Source organism: Pagrus pagrus, assembly GCF_965226575.1.
Source record: "Pagrus pagrus genome assembly, chromosome: 13".
In the NCBI taxonomy this organism is placed as follows: domain Eukaryota; kingdom Metazoa; phylum Chordata; class Actinopteri; order Spariformes; family Sparidae; genus Pagrus; species Pagrus pagrus.
This window is the reverse complement of record NC_140197.1, coordinates 10,955,522-10,972,838: the sequence shown is the minus strand read 5'-3', so window position 1 is coordinate 10,972,838 and position 17,317 is coordinate 10,955,522. Positions and strand designations below refer to the sequence as shown.

General features: G+C 44.9%; 1 protein-coding gene across 3 annotated transcripts; it reads left to right on the top strand.

Annotated features, from left to right (window-relative positions):
- The first annotated feature begins 2,847 nt into the window (after window positions 1-2,847).
- On the top strand, window positions 2,848-17,103 carry tcf20 (transcription factor 20). Of its 3 annotated transcripts, none has more exons than XM_084371117.1 (6): window positions 2,848-3,264; window positions 5,336-13,839; window positions 14,127-14,220; window positions 14,340-14,403; window positions 14,564-14,664; window positions 15,576-17,103. In XM_084371117.1, the coding sequence occupies exons 2-6, from the start codon at window positions 6,529-6,531 to the stop codon at window positions 15,578-15,580; spliced, it is 7,575 nt and encodes a 2,524-aa protein (XP_084227243.1). In that variant the 5' UTR covers window positions 2,848-3,264; window positions 5,336-6,528; the 3' UTR covers window positions 15,581-17,103. The 3 variants fall into 3 exon arrangements, with proteins under 3 accessions (XP_084227243.1, XP_084227244.1, XP_084227242.1); XM_084371118.1 differs by having other exon boundaries at window positions 2,848-3,380; window positions 14,340-14,389; XM_084371116.1 differs by having other exon boundaries at window positions 2,848-3,380.
- The last annotated feature ends 214 nt before the right edge of the window (window positions 17,104-17,317 follow it).

Sequence of the window (17,317 nt, the reverse complement as noted above, 5' to 3'; positions counted from 1 at the left end):
CCAGTTGAACACATAAGGGTGTTTGACAGCAAATAGACAGCAGAGTTCAGAAATGTACAATAAATGCCAAAGTGGTTCCTTTAATTTCTAATCTCAAATTCAAATATGTATGTGACGTTATTAGTGGTCACATAAAACTGACATCAATATAATACATGCATGTGTGCTATTTGTTCCCCCAGTCGTAGTGACTGTTCTGCTTTAGGAACCAGTGAGTCTTGCAGATGTTATCAAGGCATCAGCACTCAGATTGGAGTCATTATTGGTTTTAATACCCACAGGCATGATAAGTAGCAGAGAGAACCTCGAACCCGCCTTACACCTTCACACAGGAATAACACTTAAGAGTGGATTGTATTCATTGTGAGCAGCGAGCACACAGTGCAGGCACTTATCCACTGTTCCTCTCTCCATGAACTCAGCTCAAAGAACCGTGTTCCTGCTGAGTTTAGTTTGCCCATTCACTTGCTTGAGTAACATTCAATCTGCCTGCATCTCAGACCTGCAGACCTTCAGCAGAAAGGCAGACAAACACATTCAACACATCGGCGTTAATTCTATGTAAATGTTGCTGGTGCAAAATGTCCCCTTTTAGTTTGGGAGTTTCAAGGGCAATGCGTTTATTTGTTGTGCGAGGGCTTCAGCTACTGAGTGCAGAGATTTCCTCAGATTTTGGTTAAAGTAGATGCCGTCAAAATGGAAATGCAGCGCCGTGCTGTCTTGTGTTCACAAGTTTACCTGGCTGGGTCATGTCGGACTGAAGGTGAATGTCTTCTGTACATTGTTTAGTCCTCATACTTATTCAAGGATCTGTAACGCTCAAGCCATTTCTGTGAGCAGATCTTGTGCTGAAAGTTGAGAGGCTGTCAGCCATTAGTGACACAATGCATCACAGCCTTGAGCTGTTTCCTGTCATGAAAATAAAGCCCAATAAAATTGAAGTTAATATATTTTGTCATCATTTTGAATTGAAAACTATCACCAATGGAAATCAGGCAACAAAAGGGAACGTGGGCGCTATTCAACACCAAGATCAACCCATAAAGCAAGCTTGAGTCCTTTAAGGCCAAAAACATTGTTTTCATCACTATTATATGAATAAATACTGTGTGTGAATGATTTAAATGGCAGATTTAAAGTGTCAATGCAAGCTTCCTTTTGTTGGATCATCAAAAGATGTGTTAAAGGCTGACTTTAAGTTTGTAGCAGCAAATTGAAATATATCTGCTCAAAGGACCAGCGAGAGAGAGAAGTGAGCTGTGAACCAGAATCACTCCTCTGTAGCTGTGGTGGAGGAGCAGGTTTAAACTGCTGAACGTTGTTGCAATGGTGCATTTTCTATGAAAAGCATCAAACTTTGGCAAAACAATAGAGGAGAGATGATGGTTCTGCAGGACTGTGTGAGTGCATGATTCGTGTGTAAGAAAGATGTGGAGAGCGGCGAGTGTGTCAGAGAGCCGGTCACTCTCTTGACAACTGTGTGCTCGGAGCCTCCTCTTTGGAAGATTTTGTGACCTTGTCCGTGATGGAGAGAGTCTGCGTGTTTCCCAGCAGGCGCTCCTGTTGATTGGATAGGCCTGGCTGGCTGACTTGCTGGCTCAGAGTACCGATGCCCTTTAGCTCGCCTCTCAGCTCTTTCACTTGGACTTAGTGGCGATACAAGTGCACAAGTGCATGTAAGTGATTCACGGTCGAAGATTTGTGCCCGCAAACAAGAGTGTCTGCATGAAATTGCACATGTGAAAAAAGCAAGTGTAGATACGTAGCCTGAAAATTATCCACAGTTAAGGCTCTGTGATGCAGTTGCTATGGCAACCATGATAGAAATAGACGTGTATCTGCAATGGGAATGAAATGTATTGAACTGTTGTTTAGAAACTGGGAGAGATTTTACTCTTATGATTGGCAGGTTAAGTGAGTGACTGCATTCGGATGCGTGTGCGTGTTTGTGCGTTTCAGACTGGATTTTTTTTTTATTGTGCGTGCGTGTATTGATGTCTTTGTGCGTATGTGTGCTGGGTGAATGCGTTTGTGTGTGTGTGTGTGTGTGTGTGTGTGTGTGTGTGTGTGAGAGTGCGCATGTATGACACACAGCAGTACATTAAAAGTGCAGCACCATGGATGGGGGCATAGGGCACATCATTATGATGGTAGCAGAGTGTGAGTGGGTCTGCACTGCACTCACTGGCCCTGTGCGAGAGCAGATAAGCTCAGGCAGAGACAATAAATTTAATGGGAAAAGGATTCTGTTTGTAGCCCCTCCATTGTTGTTCCGGCCATGGTGATGTTCAGAGTGTGTCGTGTCAAACACAAACCAATGGCTAGATATTAGGGTAATGATTTAAGTGGCTTTTCTTTGTGAATAAAACACAATGTAGCCGCGGTGTGTGCAATGGGGGTGCATTTCACCATCAAGAGACCACAATAAACTTAACAAGCTTCATCCATGCCACAGCAATCTCCCCCTAATGCAGCCGTACCTATTTGCTCACAAATTGTCTTTTATCTGTTATTGACTTATTCATTTCAGACATAACGCTCCATTCCACTCATGCCTGTCTCCTCTCCATATTGCCTTTGTACCCTGGTGCCTTCATTAGGCTGCCCTGATTCATTTTCACATGAGATGAAATGAGAACAAAGGAGCTGTGATAAAACGCCAAGTCCACACATGCACAAAAAACTGCATTTGCACTACCACCATAATCTAAGGTTTGATGGTAGAAATAGGTGAAAATCAGTGAAATAGCAAAAGCTGGAGAGAGGGAGGGGAGTTGGAGGGATGTGATGGAGAGAGATGAGGGAGGGGGTGCAGGAATATGAGTGTGTATGCATTTTCAAGGCGGTCTTTCTGTTGCAAGAAAAAAAAACAGTAGTCTAACAGGAAAGCGAAGAGGTCGAGCTACTGATGAAGGCATGCAAATGCAATTTAGTGACGGAAACTGACGTTTGAGATCTTCATGTGTTAGTGGAGGCTTGTGAGATGGCAGTGTGTTTAATTTTAGTTCGAGATAGGTGGAATCACCTCAGCGGTGTGTGAAAGAGGGAGAGAGAGGCGAGGGAACAAGAGGGGAGGGGGCGGGGGTGTATGGACCTCACTGGTTACGGGACCTACAGGCACCCCGATTGTGCTCTGCTCTCATCATTTTTGGAGGTGAGGACAAAAGAAAAAAGGGGAAATCGGAAGAAAGGCCCGGGATCTGAGTGTCGTGACGGGCCCCCCGACTTCGCCGCCGCTGGTCGGGGTTGTCTGGACTCAAAAGGGTGAGGGAAAAGCGGCGGAGCAGTCGACTCTAGACTGGGGTTTCCTGCCACAGCAGCGGGATTGTCACAAAACAGCCTTTCAGTCTTCGAGGGGCCTTGTATTGCTACGTTTTCAGGTATGCATTTAGACTATGTTAGCTAGCCTGTCTCTGACTGACTTGCCTCTCCCTGGCAAACGTTAGCTCTGTTTATTCAAGGGAAATGTCAGGCTGCGTGATGATAATTTTCTGATGCAGTACCCACACCATGTCTCTTGCCAGCATACGTTATTTATGCTAGCTAACCCATTTACTCACAGCCCCACTGAATATGTGAGGGGGGAAACATCTGCACCTAATCACCTCTCTTTTGTAGCTAAATGCTGCTGGGCTGCCCCGTGCCTTTAGCCTGCTATCACCATCGCTCTCTGCACGTCCTCAAATGCTTCTAATAATGTAATAAACGCAAATTAGCTAGCTTGCTACGATGCTAACGAGTGGTTTGTAGCGTAGCTAGCTCCCAACATATGCGGCTAGCTCGCATATTTAATTTGCAGTATGTGAGGCATTTTAAGCTAACGCTAACCATACAAAGCTAAAAGAGGCAGCACTCCAAAGCTAATTGTAATGCGTATATACCTTGCTGTTGGCTAATGTAGTTAGCTATTAAGGCTATGTTACAAAAGCCAGTGTTGTGTTGATGACAAGCCGAGACGACAAAGCATCAAAATACAACAGAGCTGCCGTTTGATAATTATCTGCAAAGACCATTGCGTATGCTCGTATCAATTAGGCAGCTATGCGATTGATTGAGTCTCTGACAGACTGCACTGAGCCAGTTTGTGTTAATGCTGCACTGTTGTGTGTACTGTGAATGCTGCTGCCTGGTCGTGCACAGTGAGCTGCTGTGATTAATTAGTAATCAAGATATGGGCTCATAGACGGATAGAGATCAATAGTGTCCTTCTAACTTTACCAGTTTTACAGAGCATCACCTACTTAGCTTTGGCCCTTGGATGTGACATTTGAGCACAGCCCTGTATGCATGTTAGACTCAATTTGATTTATAAGGTATGTTTGTTTGGTCCAGTTTCTCCCCCCACATTCCTCACTCAGCTCCACATGCTCTCTGTGGTTAATAACAATATATTACACTGAGGGAAAACCACACTAATGATAAAGTAAAAAATAACACCACTTGCTAACAGTAATGACTTCTTATTGTGTGGCTCCTCAAAGCTACAACAAAAACGCACCCAAAGTTGTGTTAGGGCCATTACCTATTTTACAGTGTAGACGATAGAGGCTTGTGTCACACATGGCAGCCGTGGGCACTGACCCCATAAAGGTGGCGTCACGCCTTTAATTATCACCCATAATAATTAAAGCCCATTAAAACAAGTCAAGTACGGTAAAGTTAAAAGCCTTAAGTCTCGTTGTGAAGGGGTCAGAGATGGACTGCTTCCGTCCCGGCTCCACGCGGTTGTTTGTGTACATGCAAAGAAGTGTTTGTGACCTTGTCTATGTTGCATTGCCACCTTAATTGCATGCTGCCGCTAACCCACTTTTCTCTCCACCAGCCCTGTTTGTTATCAGTCAAATGAGACAGCTTCGGCATGTATTGTTAAAGGTCCAACCACAGTAAAGGCTGTACTCTCAGTGCATATTAAAAGAGGAGTGTTGATATCAGGCCAGCAAGCCTTTAAAGCAGCGAAGTAAGGAGTTGAATGAATAGTGTATGCAACATGGAAGTGATGTTAACTTTATTGTGGTTTGATGACTCATTTGTGATGGACCTGTGTGATTATTGCGGTGGGCCAGTAAAAATAAATCCTGTTATGAGGCATGCAAATGTAATCTGAAATATGTGATTAACAGCATGCCTAAACAAAGGCTCAAAACCTTATATTTAAATCATTTTTTTGTTCTAGTTGCATCGGTAAATGATTTGCCTATCTATTTTTCTATGACCACAGTGCATTTTCTCTTTATAATTAGTTAATTACAACAGAGCTTTGGCACAAGGTATGTTAAACAAATGCCGCCTTTTCATTTCTGCATGCTAACGTTTTCTTTTTCTTTTGTATTTGCAGAGTTGTGAAGGCTTCTGGTCAGCAGCTCTCGGAAAAATGAACTTATCTGCACGGAAATACTGAAGAGAAACAGAAAGCAAGAGCCTGAATTGACTGAACTTGAAGTGGAATAAATGGATTACCCTCCTTTGGAAAATTGTTGCCATGGAACTAGGTAGAATTAAATGATGGTTGACAGAAAAACACAAAGGTAAGACAGCTACATGCTGAAGAAACCGGAGAGCACCGAGAAGAGACTGAACACAGAGTCAAAGGAAAGAACAATTACTAAATAGGGACCAAAGACTTCTACAGTGCAAAGGAATGCATGCAGTTGCAAAAAACTAAAAAAGAAAAAAAAAAGAAAGAAAAGAGTATTTGCAAGGGAATGACCAAGAAATCTCCAAAAGTATTACACTCTGTATCCAAGAGCTGATGAGAATATCAATGGAGTGTTTGCCTCTGGGGGTGTTTAGTGAGGGTCCGTATTCAGACCTCTTGATTCAAGTGACAGCAGTTTTCCTCTCATACAGGTGTGAGTCAGGTCCCGGTGAGCTTACGCATGTTGACAAACTGAAGGATTGCTGCAACGGAACAAGCTCTCAATGGTTTTATTGAGATTTTTTTTTTTGTTTTTTTTGCACAAGATGCTTTTGGATCACAGCATGATTTAATTCTAACACAACTCTGGTTGCTTGAACTGTGATTAAAGCGGAGCGAATACATGTAAAGACATTTGAACATCTCACATGTTGGTGCGTCAGACGTCCATGATATCATTGCCTGCTCAGTGCCAAACTGCTTCATGGAAATGACTGCACACTTTTTTTTGCAGTAGAAACCTGCTTCACTACATTTCTTTTTAAAAAATCAGTTTTTAAGACCTTTTTTAAACCATTAACAACCATACTATCATCCCGTTGACAAAATAAGATTTTCACCATTTTGCCTTCTCATATATTGACAAAATCATTGTTCAATCTCCCTGCCCACTTTCTGCTACAAAAAAGTGATTTTAACATCTGTGATATATATTTCTCAGCTTGAACTCTTTGGTGGACTTCGAAAGCATTTCCTTGTTTTACTGCCAGGCCATAGACTCTCTCTTTGTCATTTATGGTTACTGCCGTAAGCCTTCCAGTTTTTGATCAGAAGCATTCCCTGGTATAGACGCTGACAGATATTTCCGTTTTTAATCCAAACTTGGAAAAACAATGCAGAATTTTTCAAACACTCCAGCTCCCCCCTCTCTCCCCCCGGGGTTCAGTGGGAGGGGTGGAGGAGGACCTCCCTATCCAACTCAGCCAGCAGATCCTCAGATCTCCCCAAGGATGACAGATGATTACGCAGGGATGCAACAGCAGAGCCTGCACAGAGGCCATCACCACCCCACTCAAGCCAGCCACATGCTTGCTTACAGTGCTCGAAACAGAGGAGCTGTGGAGCCACCGCCAACACAGGGTAACATTCACAGTGGCAACACTAGCAACCCTTACAGGAAGGACGTCATGGATTATTATTTTTCAATGGGCGGAAAGGACCGGCACAGAAGAGGGGGCATGGGCTATGGGGCAGGCTTTGGGTACCCTAATATTGATGGACATATACCTCACCAGTACCGGCATTCTGGATCTGGCTCTGCACCATCATCTGGCCTGATGTCACCATACCCAGTAGACTATGGCTCCAGTGCTGGTTCAGCTGGAAGTGCTGGTGCTGGAGCATTCTCTCCTTCTCATCAGTACAATTTGAGTCAGAACCCTGCAATGCAGTCAGTGCCAGGTTCTCAAATGCAGCACCGCCAGCATGGGCAAACCTTCCCAGCTGTCCACCACGGACAGCAGCATAGGAGCTATCCACACTCCGGGCACAGAATGACCCCTCAGTACCCACACTACTCACCGCAGGGTGGAGCATCCACAGGGTCATCAGGAATGTACAGCCCCCCTCCGCAGAGATATCTCGACGGGGCTGCTAGCGCCGGGTTCGATCCCAAAGTCAACAGTTCTCCCAGTGTCAACTCCAGTTCAAACTCAGTCTCCAGTTCAGTTGCTGCTAACAATGTGGGGCCAATGGAGAATGTTCAACAGAGTTACCATGCTTCAAATTATCCTGGATATTCTCCACAGACACATTCGCTTCACAAGCAAGCCACACTACAGCATCGCAACTCACAGCACAATTTAGGAGTAGTTTATGACAACTCTCTCAAGATGCAGCACCAGGGCCCGTCTCCAGGCTCCGTATATGCTAAACATCATCAAGCCTCCAATCCCAGTATACCTCAAGCAGCATCTCAAGAAATAGCCAAATCACCAATGCATCCCAATGCTCAACAAACTCAAATTAACCAAAACTTTAGCCCGATATCCAATCCCTCCCCAGCTGCCTCTGCAGTGCATTCCCCCAGTTGTAGCTCCTCTCCTTCCCCTTTGATGGGTGTCTCAGAGGCACATGGAAACCCCTCAGGTCATGGTCCTTCACATCCTCCTACATCAAACCCCCGTAGCAGCCATGGTCAGGGTAGATTATTGCAGACCATGCCTCAGTTGAGCCCCACACCCAACTCAAATAGCAGCATTAGTAGTTGCGGTAGCAGCGGCAGTCATAAAGCTCATAATATGAGTGCAGTTGGAGGGAGCAGTCTCCCTTCAACAGGTCGCAACAAACTGGGTCTAGTCACAGGAATTGGATCTCGAGAGGAAGCCTCCTCTGTTTATTCATCGTCTCCACATGACAAAATGCAGGATGCTGGCCTCAATAGTCTTAATGCCTTGAGCTCACAAGTAGCCAATTTACCAAACACAGTCCAGCACATGCTCCTCACTGACACAGTGCTTTCACAGAAGAAGGGGAAAGAAGGGGGGCAGATGCAACAAGCAACACACGGCGTGCCCCCACCACAGCCGAGGAGTCGAAATGCAAGTGCAGCCTCGAGTACTAGTACAGTAAAAGATGGAAGTGCAGTGGGAATTGGTGAGGGAGCAAACTTGGATGCTGGTACTGATGAAGACTTGATGTCAGTTGGAGGCTCATCCGGGACCAAGGTGGAGCGTGAGGAGCAGTTTTCTGAGGGGGAGCATGGGAGAGTGAGGCAGATGAGCGGTGCAAGCAGTGGATCTGAAACAACTGGCTATCAACCTCCGTCTCAGAGTCAAACACAGACTGGACAAGCGTCAAATGTTAAAACTGTCACCTCTGATTCACCATCAAAAGAAACCGTTGCTTCTGAAATAAAAGCAAATGAATCTCACGTTCTCTCTTCATCATCATCTCCATCTTTTGGATGTCAGTCATCAGAGGCTGGCCCAACTTCACATTCAACACCTCCAGTTTCCTCATCCACCTCCAGTATTCCTCCTCCACAGCCAAATTGTGTCTCAGAGCCCAGTTTAACATATAGTGACCACAGAGGTGGCCATAAGAAGACTATAGAAATTAAAAAAGAAGTCATCAAAAAAGAAAATGAAGGCACAGTTGAGAAAACGGAGAAGGGCAGCAGCCAAATGCAACGAGACGGAGAAGTCAATACCCAAAATGGTCAGGACAAAGAAAACAGGTTGCACACTGCATCCAGATTACACAATAATGAGAGGGAAGAAAAGCACACATCTGAGGAGCAGCAGAGTGCCAGCAGTGTTGGTGTGATTGTTTCAGCTCGGTCTGAGGGAAGTCACACTGAAAAAAGCAAGCATTCCCAAGACAACTGTATAGATGAGAAACAGTCGCACTCTTACTTAAGAGAGTCAAGCAGTCATAATGGGGAGGAAGGTGTAGATCTGAGTATATATTCCTCCCTTCACCAGAAATCAAATTTCGGACGTCCTCAAAATCCTCCCCAGCCTGGACCACAGAAATATGGCCACCCAGAATCGACATATGGCTCAGATTTGTCAATGAAAAACAGGGGGAGGGCTGGCCCAGCTGGTGTAATGGAATCAAATTCCAGATACTTGGGGTACCAACAAGTACAAACTGGTTATGGCTCTGTGCATCCAAAAGAGGCTGGTTCTGCAGCAGAGGCTTTGGCGAGGAGAGGGCAAGGAGCAGGAGCTAAAGGTCATGAGGATAATTCACAAATGCAGCAATATCCAAGCCTTTTGCAAGAGGTTCTTCAAGGTTACAATTTAGATAAGCGCTATGGCCGACCAGAACAGGCATTTCCTGCCCATCTCCATGTTCAACAGTTTCAAACCAGAACCCCGTACAGCATGACTGAAAGTATGAGGGTGCAAAGTGGAATAACTGAGACTTCGGCTCTTTCTGCCCAAATGGGTAGCTCCGGAAAGCCCCCACATCCAAACCAGAGGCATGGAAGTGAGCCTGAGTTTACCACAGATCCTCCGTCCTCAGTGAAGTCAGAAGTGTCAAATGCTAAGATGTTGCAAAATGCTGAAAAAACTGAAATGGGTGTGTTCCAGAGTCATTTACCACAGCCTACAGAGTCTCAGCAACCCCCACCAAAACACATAAACTTAGCTGACTATTCTCTACCACAGAGAAAAACGTTATCTAATGTGTCCACCCCATCCTCTGCTGTGCAGGAGCTCCTTTTGCAAGAGCCAGAGCCACTAACAGGCAGTGTTGGTCAAACTGAGTCTCAAAAATCATCAGGCTCCATATTAGCCCCATCAGAGAGGCGCTCTGTCATCTGTGATGTGTCTCCAAACCGTCGCAGCACACCAGAAAGGGACAGAGAAAGTGACAGAGAGAGAGAGCGGGAGAAAAGTCAGAGTGGAGCTTCTGTGATTCAACAGCCATTTTCCTCTCCAGCAGCAGCCAATGATCTGAGTAAAAAGGATACGGGAGAGAAACAAATGGTGAAAATGGAAACAGCATCAAAAGAGGCTGGACTAGATGCTGCAAATCTACAAACTGATCATCATGGCAGTGGTGGAGCTAATGAAGCTGATATGGAGTATCATCCCAAGTCTGTTCACTCATCTGTTGTAATGAATGCTGACCCCTATAGGCGAGGTGGTGTTGATATTACACCCTTGCCTTCTCATCCTATGAGCACTAATCCTTTATCTTCACCTTCAAGGCATCAGTCCTATCTTCACGGTGTTGATTTATCAACAGGCAGTGGCAGTAGTTTTCCTGGATATCGATATGGAGAAGCAAGAGAAGGGAATATGATGCCACGCAGTAACCCCCATTTCCCCTCCCACCACCCATACCACAATTTATCTCCCCAGACTCCTTCAACAAATAAGCTTCAAATGTATCCTCACTCTCGTGGCCCCCCTCATCACCCCCATGACATGAGTGACTGGGTTAAAGCCATGAATAGACCATCAAAGGAGATGATGATGCAGCCTGGTTCCTCTCCAGGAAGACATAAGGTCAGCCAATCAGAACAGAGACAGAGGATGATTTCCCAAACTGACATGCCTGGTGAACAACTTGCAACCAAATCTTTACTCCATCATCAGGGTGCTTACTTTGATTTGAAAATGTGGGAGTCAACGCACTCTGCAAGAGAAGGTGCTAGAATGATAGAGGGAGACCCCTTCTTCAGAACACAACCGCCTCCCCCGCCTCCTCCTCCCCCTCCTCCTGCCCCCTTAGCCTCACACGGCCCTGTTCCTCCACAAATGATTCTTGGCCAAATCGCTGCTGAACCTGAGGTCTCCAGAGGAGCAATAGAGGAAGCCAAACAGTCCTGCCCACCGCTTCCAGCCAGCTCCACTAAGCCTTCTGCTGACATCAACTCCACTCAGCCACAGGTGCAGCGTCCGACTAAAGCTGGGGGTTCTGGAGACACAAATCCACTAATGTTGCGAAGGAGAGTTCGTTCTTTTATCTCTCCTATTCCCGCCAAAAGGCAACTCCAGGATGCGTCTCAGCAGAGGGCTGCCATTAATTCACATCACTCCCCTGGGGCTCAGTCTGAGTCTAGCCATCACAATGAAGATGACTCATCCAGTTCAGATATCCCATGTCCCAGGCTATCGTCCCCTTTGCTCGGAGAAAATACCTTTTCACAACCTTTATCTCCATCAACTGGTAATACCAAGGTTTTGCCTCCCAGGAAAGGAAGAGGTTTGAAACTGGAGGCAATAGTGCAGAAAATCACCCCAAATATTAAAAAGCCAGCAGGCCATGCTGATGATGAGTCAAATCATTACCCAGGCTTCTCTCACTCAGAAATACCACCGTTTAATGATTCACAGGACCAAGACTTAGCACATTTCCCCCGGGTCACAGGAGGAGATGATAGTTACATGGATGAAAGTCACTCATTAAACGACATGATTCCCTTCAGAGGAGTTGATGAGACAGGGCCTTTACCTCCATCAGCCTACCCATTGGATCCTCATCAGACGTCCCAAGCCCTGAAACAGCAAGACTTTGACTTTGGATTAGGAGCCGCTGTGGCATCAGCATCCGGTGACAAGGAGGATTTCGCTTTGCTCGGACCTTTACCCCCTCCTCCGCCTCTTCCTCGCCCAGTCCAGGGTTCCCCACCTCCATCCTCATCCGCCCTGTCTGACATCCAACATTTCACCAACACTTACCAGCAACTTGAGACAAGAAGAGGAGAGCAGTCTGCTGCTAATCTTCTTCGACAGAAACTTCAAGAATCTGGCATTGGGTTTGATGATTATCCTGGCAGTGATTACTATGGAACCACCCCACCCCACCACAGCCAGGCTCAAGGACACATGCTGAACAGACAACATCAGATGTCCTCTGGTAGGTCAAGTCTGTCGCCACAAGATTCTAAGGCACAAGACAGTCAAGTGCCTAAAGGCTATTTCCCATCTGGCAAGAAGAAGGGCAGGCCCGTAGGGAGCGTGAATAAACAAAAACGGGCCCAGAATCCAGCCCAACCACAGGCACAGGGCCAGTCCCAAGCTCCGGCTCAGAGCACAACTCTGAATGCCCCTCCAGCTCAACCCGCTCCAACTACAGCTGCTGCCACAACCCCACCGACAGTGCAGACTGCTAGCAGTCCTCCAGAACCTGCAGCACCACCTCTGACAGACGATAAATACACTCCCATGCTTTCCCCACCCATTTTAACCCAGGTAGTGAAAGTGGATGTTGAGAACGAGGAAACACAGCCAGAGACTGAAGTCAAACCTGTGCGAAGACGACGCAGAGGTGTGAAAGATGAAGATGAGCCACTAGAAGCAAGAGGACGACAGAGGAGGAGAAGGAGAGGAGCGACAGCAGCGGCAGCAGCAGCTACAACACCATCAGTGGCCAAAGATGACCCAGATGTACCTTTAGGGGCAGGAGGGAGCCTTGGCACAAATAGAGTATTCATAGATCCAAACAGAAAGGGCCCGTTTGTTCCACACATACATGTGGAGAACAAAATACCAGAGATTGGGGCAGTGTGCACCATTGTAAATGCTGAGGAAGAGAAGATGAAAGGAGAGCGTAGTGCGGTTGGAGCGAAAGCAGGCGGGAGTGGAATTGATTCTCTCCTGACCTCAGCTCTTTCCTCCCAGTTATCTAGGAGAGACAGAGAGTCAGAGAAAAGGGAGTCAGACGAGGTAGAAACTACACTTCAATCGGGAAAAGCACTTCCTTCATCTGGCTATGTTGTTGCAGGCCCTGTGATTACAGAGACCAATCACTCTGGCCGTCTGCTTTGCTGCCTGTGTCAGAAATGGGCAAATTACAAACACCTTGGCGATCTCTATGGGCCTTTCTATCCAGCTGAATATGCTGCAAAGCTTCCCAAGAACCAGCCCCAGGTCAGACAATGTCAAGCAACCACAGGCACAAACAGAACCGGACCAAATTCAGACATGAACTCAAATGCTTTGAGCACTATCCAAGACACACAAACACAAGATGCTCAGTTTACCATGCCCCCAACTGAGAGTGACTATGCCATCAGCCTAGATTCCAAACCAACATCTCTTACCACTACAGTCAGAACTGCCTCCTTAGCCAGCAGAGAGGAAATGATGATGCATATGGCTGGCAGGCTCAGTAACACCGCCTGCTCTTCCTCCTCCTCCCACACCACCAGTAAAACAACATCTCTAACGTGGGACATGAATCTAGATATCCGACCTATCCCTGAGCTTAAGAGAGAGCCAGACCTTGAAATTGACCAGCAAGAGATGCGAAAACAACAGCAGCTGCAGCAGCTGCAGCAGCAGCAGCAGCAGCAGCAGCAGCAGCAGCAACAGCTGCAGCAGCTGCAGCAGCTACAGCAGCTACAGCAGCTACAGCAGCAGCAGCCGGCAGACGAAGCTCAACAACGTCCTCAACACAGAAAGCTGACCTCACATCCCCGCTTTAAAAGGAGGCACAAATCGAGTGAGGAATCCCCCAGAATGGTGCCATCCAACAGTAAAGCGTCGCTGCCCTTCCAGCCCCCTCCGCCAGCCTTGGACTCCCTGGGACCCTTGGCACAACTTGCCCAGCTGCCGCAGATGCCCATGGACCCAGAGGAGCTGTGGGTCCACGAAGGATGTATAGTGTGGACCAGTGGAGTGTACCTTGTCAATGGGAGGCTGTATGGCCTGCAGGAGGCACTAGATGGTGCCAGAGAAACAGTGAGTGCCCTCTTTATTCGTTTTGCATTGTCTTGTTTAGGGATATTTCAGGTTCATAACTTGTTATTTCTGGTGTTAATTTCAGTGTTAAAGGTTAAGCAGACACATCAGTGGTCCATATGTTATATGTAATGAAATAACATATAAGAAATGCTTTACAATATATTTTTAATAGTGTTTGTTTATTGATTTTTCTCATTTTGCCAGGGCCTTTTGATGTTCTTCACTGTCTAGTACATTTTTAAGATGAATTGATTTCTTCGCAATTCTTGTCTGTCTTTGCTCAGTGCTGCTCATACTGCGAGATGGTTGGCTCAACCCTGGGCTGCTACAGTAAAGGCTGTACACTTCGCTATCACTACCTGTGCGCTATTGAAGCAGGTGAGTGGATGCATTAAATACATATGCTCTTTAAAAAAAATTAGTTAATGCATAAATATTGTTAACTTTACAGGCTGTGTGCATCTGCACAGTACTGATATTTTCTATCCCTCTTCCAGATTGCTCTCTGAACGAAGATAACTTTTCACTGCGGTGTCCGAAGCACAAGGTAAAGAAGGAGAGGTTGGTTCTCATACTGTCTCTCTGGATATTTTGTTTTGTGATTTAGTGGAAATTCTCTGTTGAGCTGTTATGCTTCATTCCTTTCAATCTCTGCCTCTAACCCCTTTTCTTTCCTTTCTTTTTTCTCTCTCACACCTCTCCTCCTCTCTGCTTCACTCAGTTTACCCAGAGCATCCGGCCACCCAAATCAGTTTACCTGGAGCAGTCGGAGAGAGGCTGAGAGACACGGAGAAGAAGAGGAGACGCAGGAGTCTGGGAGCTGTACGTTAATCTCAGTTGTATGTTTTTGTGTTTTCAGCATGTGTCATAAATGTTCAGGGTTTTCTCATGAGCATATTATTTGTTAATCCAAAAATGTTGTTGTGTTATGTTACTATTGTTATGTCTCCCCTTCAAACCTTGGAATTGAAATGCTTTTCACAGTGTGAACTAGTTTGCCAGAATGGTTCATCCATATAAAATCCTAAAGATGTTATACTTCCCTAATTGGATGTTAGCATGTAATGTAAAGCTGTTCTGCAACCATTTCTCTCTAATGTAAAAACCCACCTGACCATCCAAAGGAGTTTGATCGCTACAAATACATTTTCATCTTTGAAACGCTGATTTCTTTACCTAAAGGGAGGCCGGTTTCTCATTGACAGACCGTCAGTAGATGTACACTACTTTCACACAGCAATAGTACTCCATACTCTTTGCTGCTGGTTCTTGGACTGCTGAGAAAAAATCCTATTCTCGCACTCCTCCTCACCTCACCTTAGTGGCTGTACTTCTGCCTGTCACTCCCATTCACTACCTGTTCTCATGGAAACTATAGAAATGCTACACCACATCTTTTCTTTCTATTTTTAGTGAGGTTACAGCTAAGGATTTAGGAACTTTCCCTCCTTCCTTCATTTCGTTTTGCACTAATACGTTCCTGACTATAACCATTCATTCACTTTACTCCTCTATGACAGTAAACTTAAGATCTTTCGGTTGTGGACAAAACAAGCATTTATATATTTGGCAATATCAAAGAACCTTTGATTATCTGCCCCTTAGTACAATTCAGAAGACTTGTTGTGTCCATTAAAGAAATTGTGCTATATGTGAGAGCGGATCATTGTTTGTATGAAAATGCACGGGCCCTGGTGATGATGGTAACCTTATTTTTTGTGTTCCCTTTCTAGGTTAGTTTGGACATTACTGAGAAATATTTGTGAAGCAGCCCCCAATGTGAACGGACAGGACTGGCATCCATGATCGAGAACAACAAAAGGGAATGTACAATTTTCTCAACCGGAATCAGCATTATTTACATTTAAGACTATGAAAAGAAACCTTTTTTTTCTAAGAGAATTATTGCTCTTTACTTAAAAGCAGAAAAAGAAAAAAACATGGACATGCAACAGAGAGGAATGGAGCTACAAGTAAAGAAAAAACTAAAAAGAAAAAAAAAAAACTACAAAGATCGAAGCAGAATAAAGTGAGACGTCAAGACTGATGCAGGAACTAAAGGAACTTTCTGTTACGAACAACAGAAACAAACTTCCTCTCTAGGCTTACTTTGATTTTCCTCCAACACCCTCAAAGTGTTAAACCTTGTGTTATCATCAGTTACTTTTTTTTTTCTTTTGAATGCTTGAAGAGGCGTATTGGGAGCAAGTTGGGTGTCAAACCCAGAAAAAGGAGAGAATTCGTATCCTCTCACAAGTAGTATCTTATCTTATATTAGGATGATCACAATTATTATTTTAGTCCTCATTATACTTTTGTATCCTCGTCATTATTTACTCATGAAAATGAAATGGATGTATCTCACTTTATATTCAGTCAACAAACGAATTGGATTTTTTTTTTCCATTCCTGGAGAGGGAGGAGCCAGAGTGATGTCTGGAATGTCAGGGTCGAGTTTGCCACAAAGACATTATTGCCTTGGAGAACGGACATCTGTTGCCTTTCAAAAGTCACGTGTATGAATGAAAAGTGAGCGTGTGTGAGAAACTGAAAAATGCCGATATCTGGGTCCTTGATTCCATTTTGGTCCTTTTGAAAAGTGTTCTTATTTTTCATCACTGGGGTTTTTACGGTACAGATAGTATTCATGAAAAATCAGATGGACACAATCTTATTTTTCAGTACAAATGTTCGTAATGTGCAAAGAGAAGGACAGAGCCTTGTCAGAGGAGGAGATAACACTATGGACTAAAGCGTGTCCGCCATCTTGCAGAGTGGAAAAAGATCATGGAAAAGGACACTGAAGAGGTTTCATCAGTGTGGAACTGTGTACTGGGTGCACGAGTGCGTACGTTCTACGTAGGAGGTTACGTTTGACTGACAGGTGTCAGTCCCTCGGACAGTGATGGAACATTTTTGGAGCTGAAAACTGTGGAGAGGGTGTCATATGAAGGCTGTGATTGGCCAACTTTGCTGGCGAATGGGGAGTAAGCCTTACCAAGTACTTTTGAATGGTTTCGTCCTTCAGTAACACAGCAGCGGTTTGATCGGGAGATGCAAAATCCATTCAAAAGAAGCATTGCCATAAAATTTAAAAGTGAGTCGTACATGGTGTTGTCTTTATCATTTTTTATTGTTATTCTTGTAAAAAAAAAAAAAAAAGTCAAGCTGAGAAGAAGACAGTTACACTATCAAAACCATGCTGTATTAGAAACCTGTCAATATGTATATGAATTATGAATACACTTAAAAATGCTTCAAGTATGCTCCTCTTCTTATTTATGAAACATATTTTCATCACCTATGTTGCACTGATAGAACCACCTGTTTTAGTTTCTCCGACCCAATTTCCTTTCCAACTTTTACCAAACTCGCTGCCACCTCTCTCTTTTTACACATAAGCTACCTCCGTCTCTATTTCTGTCATATGCACACACAGTAGAAACTAGAGCAGCTTCAATGGAGAAATGCAATC

Bases quoted from the DNA above. Each gene is read 5' to 3' on its own strand.
- tcf20 (XM_084371117.1), top strand. From the start codon at position 6,529: ATGCAGAATTTTTCAAACACTCCAGCTCCCCCCTCTCTCCCCCCGGGG. The intron at 13,840-14,126 runs GTGAGTGCCCTC...GTCTTTGCTCAG, and splicing joins TAGATGGTGCCAGAGAAACA to TGCTGCTCATACTGCGAGAT. The intron at 14,404-14,563 runs GTTGGTTCTCAT...TGCTTCACTCAG, and splicing joins CACAAGGTAAAGAAGGAGAG to TTTACCCAGAGCATCCGGCC.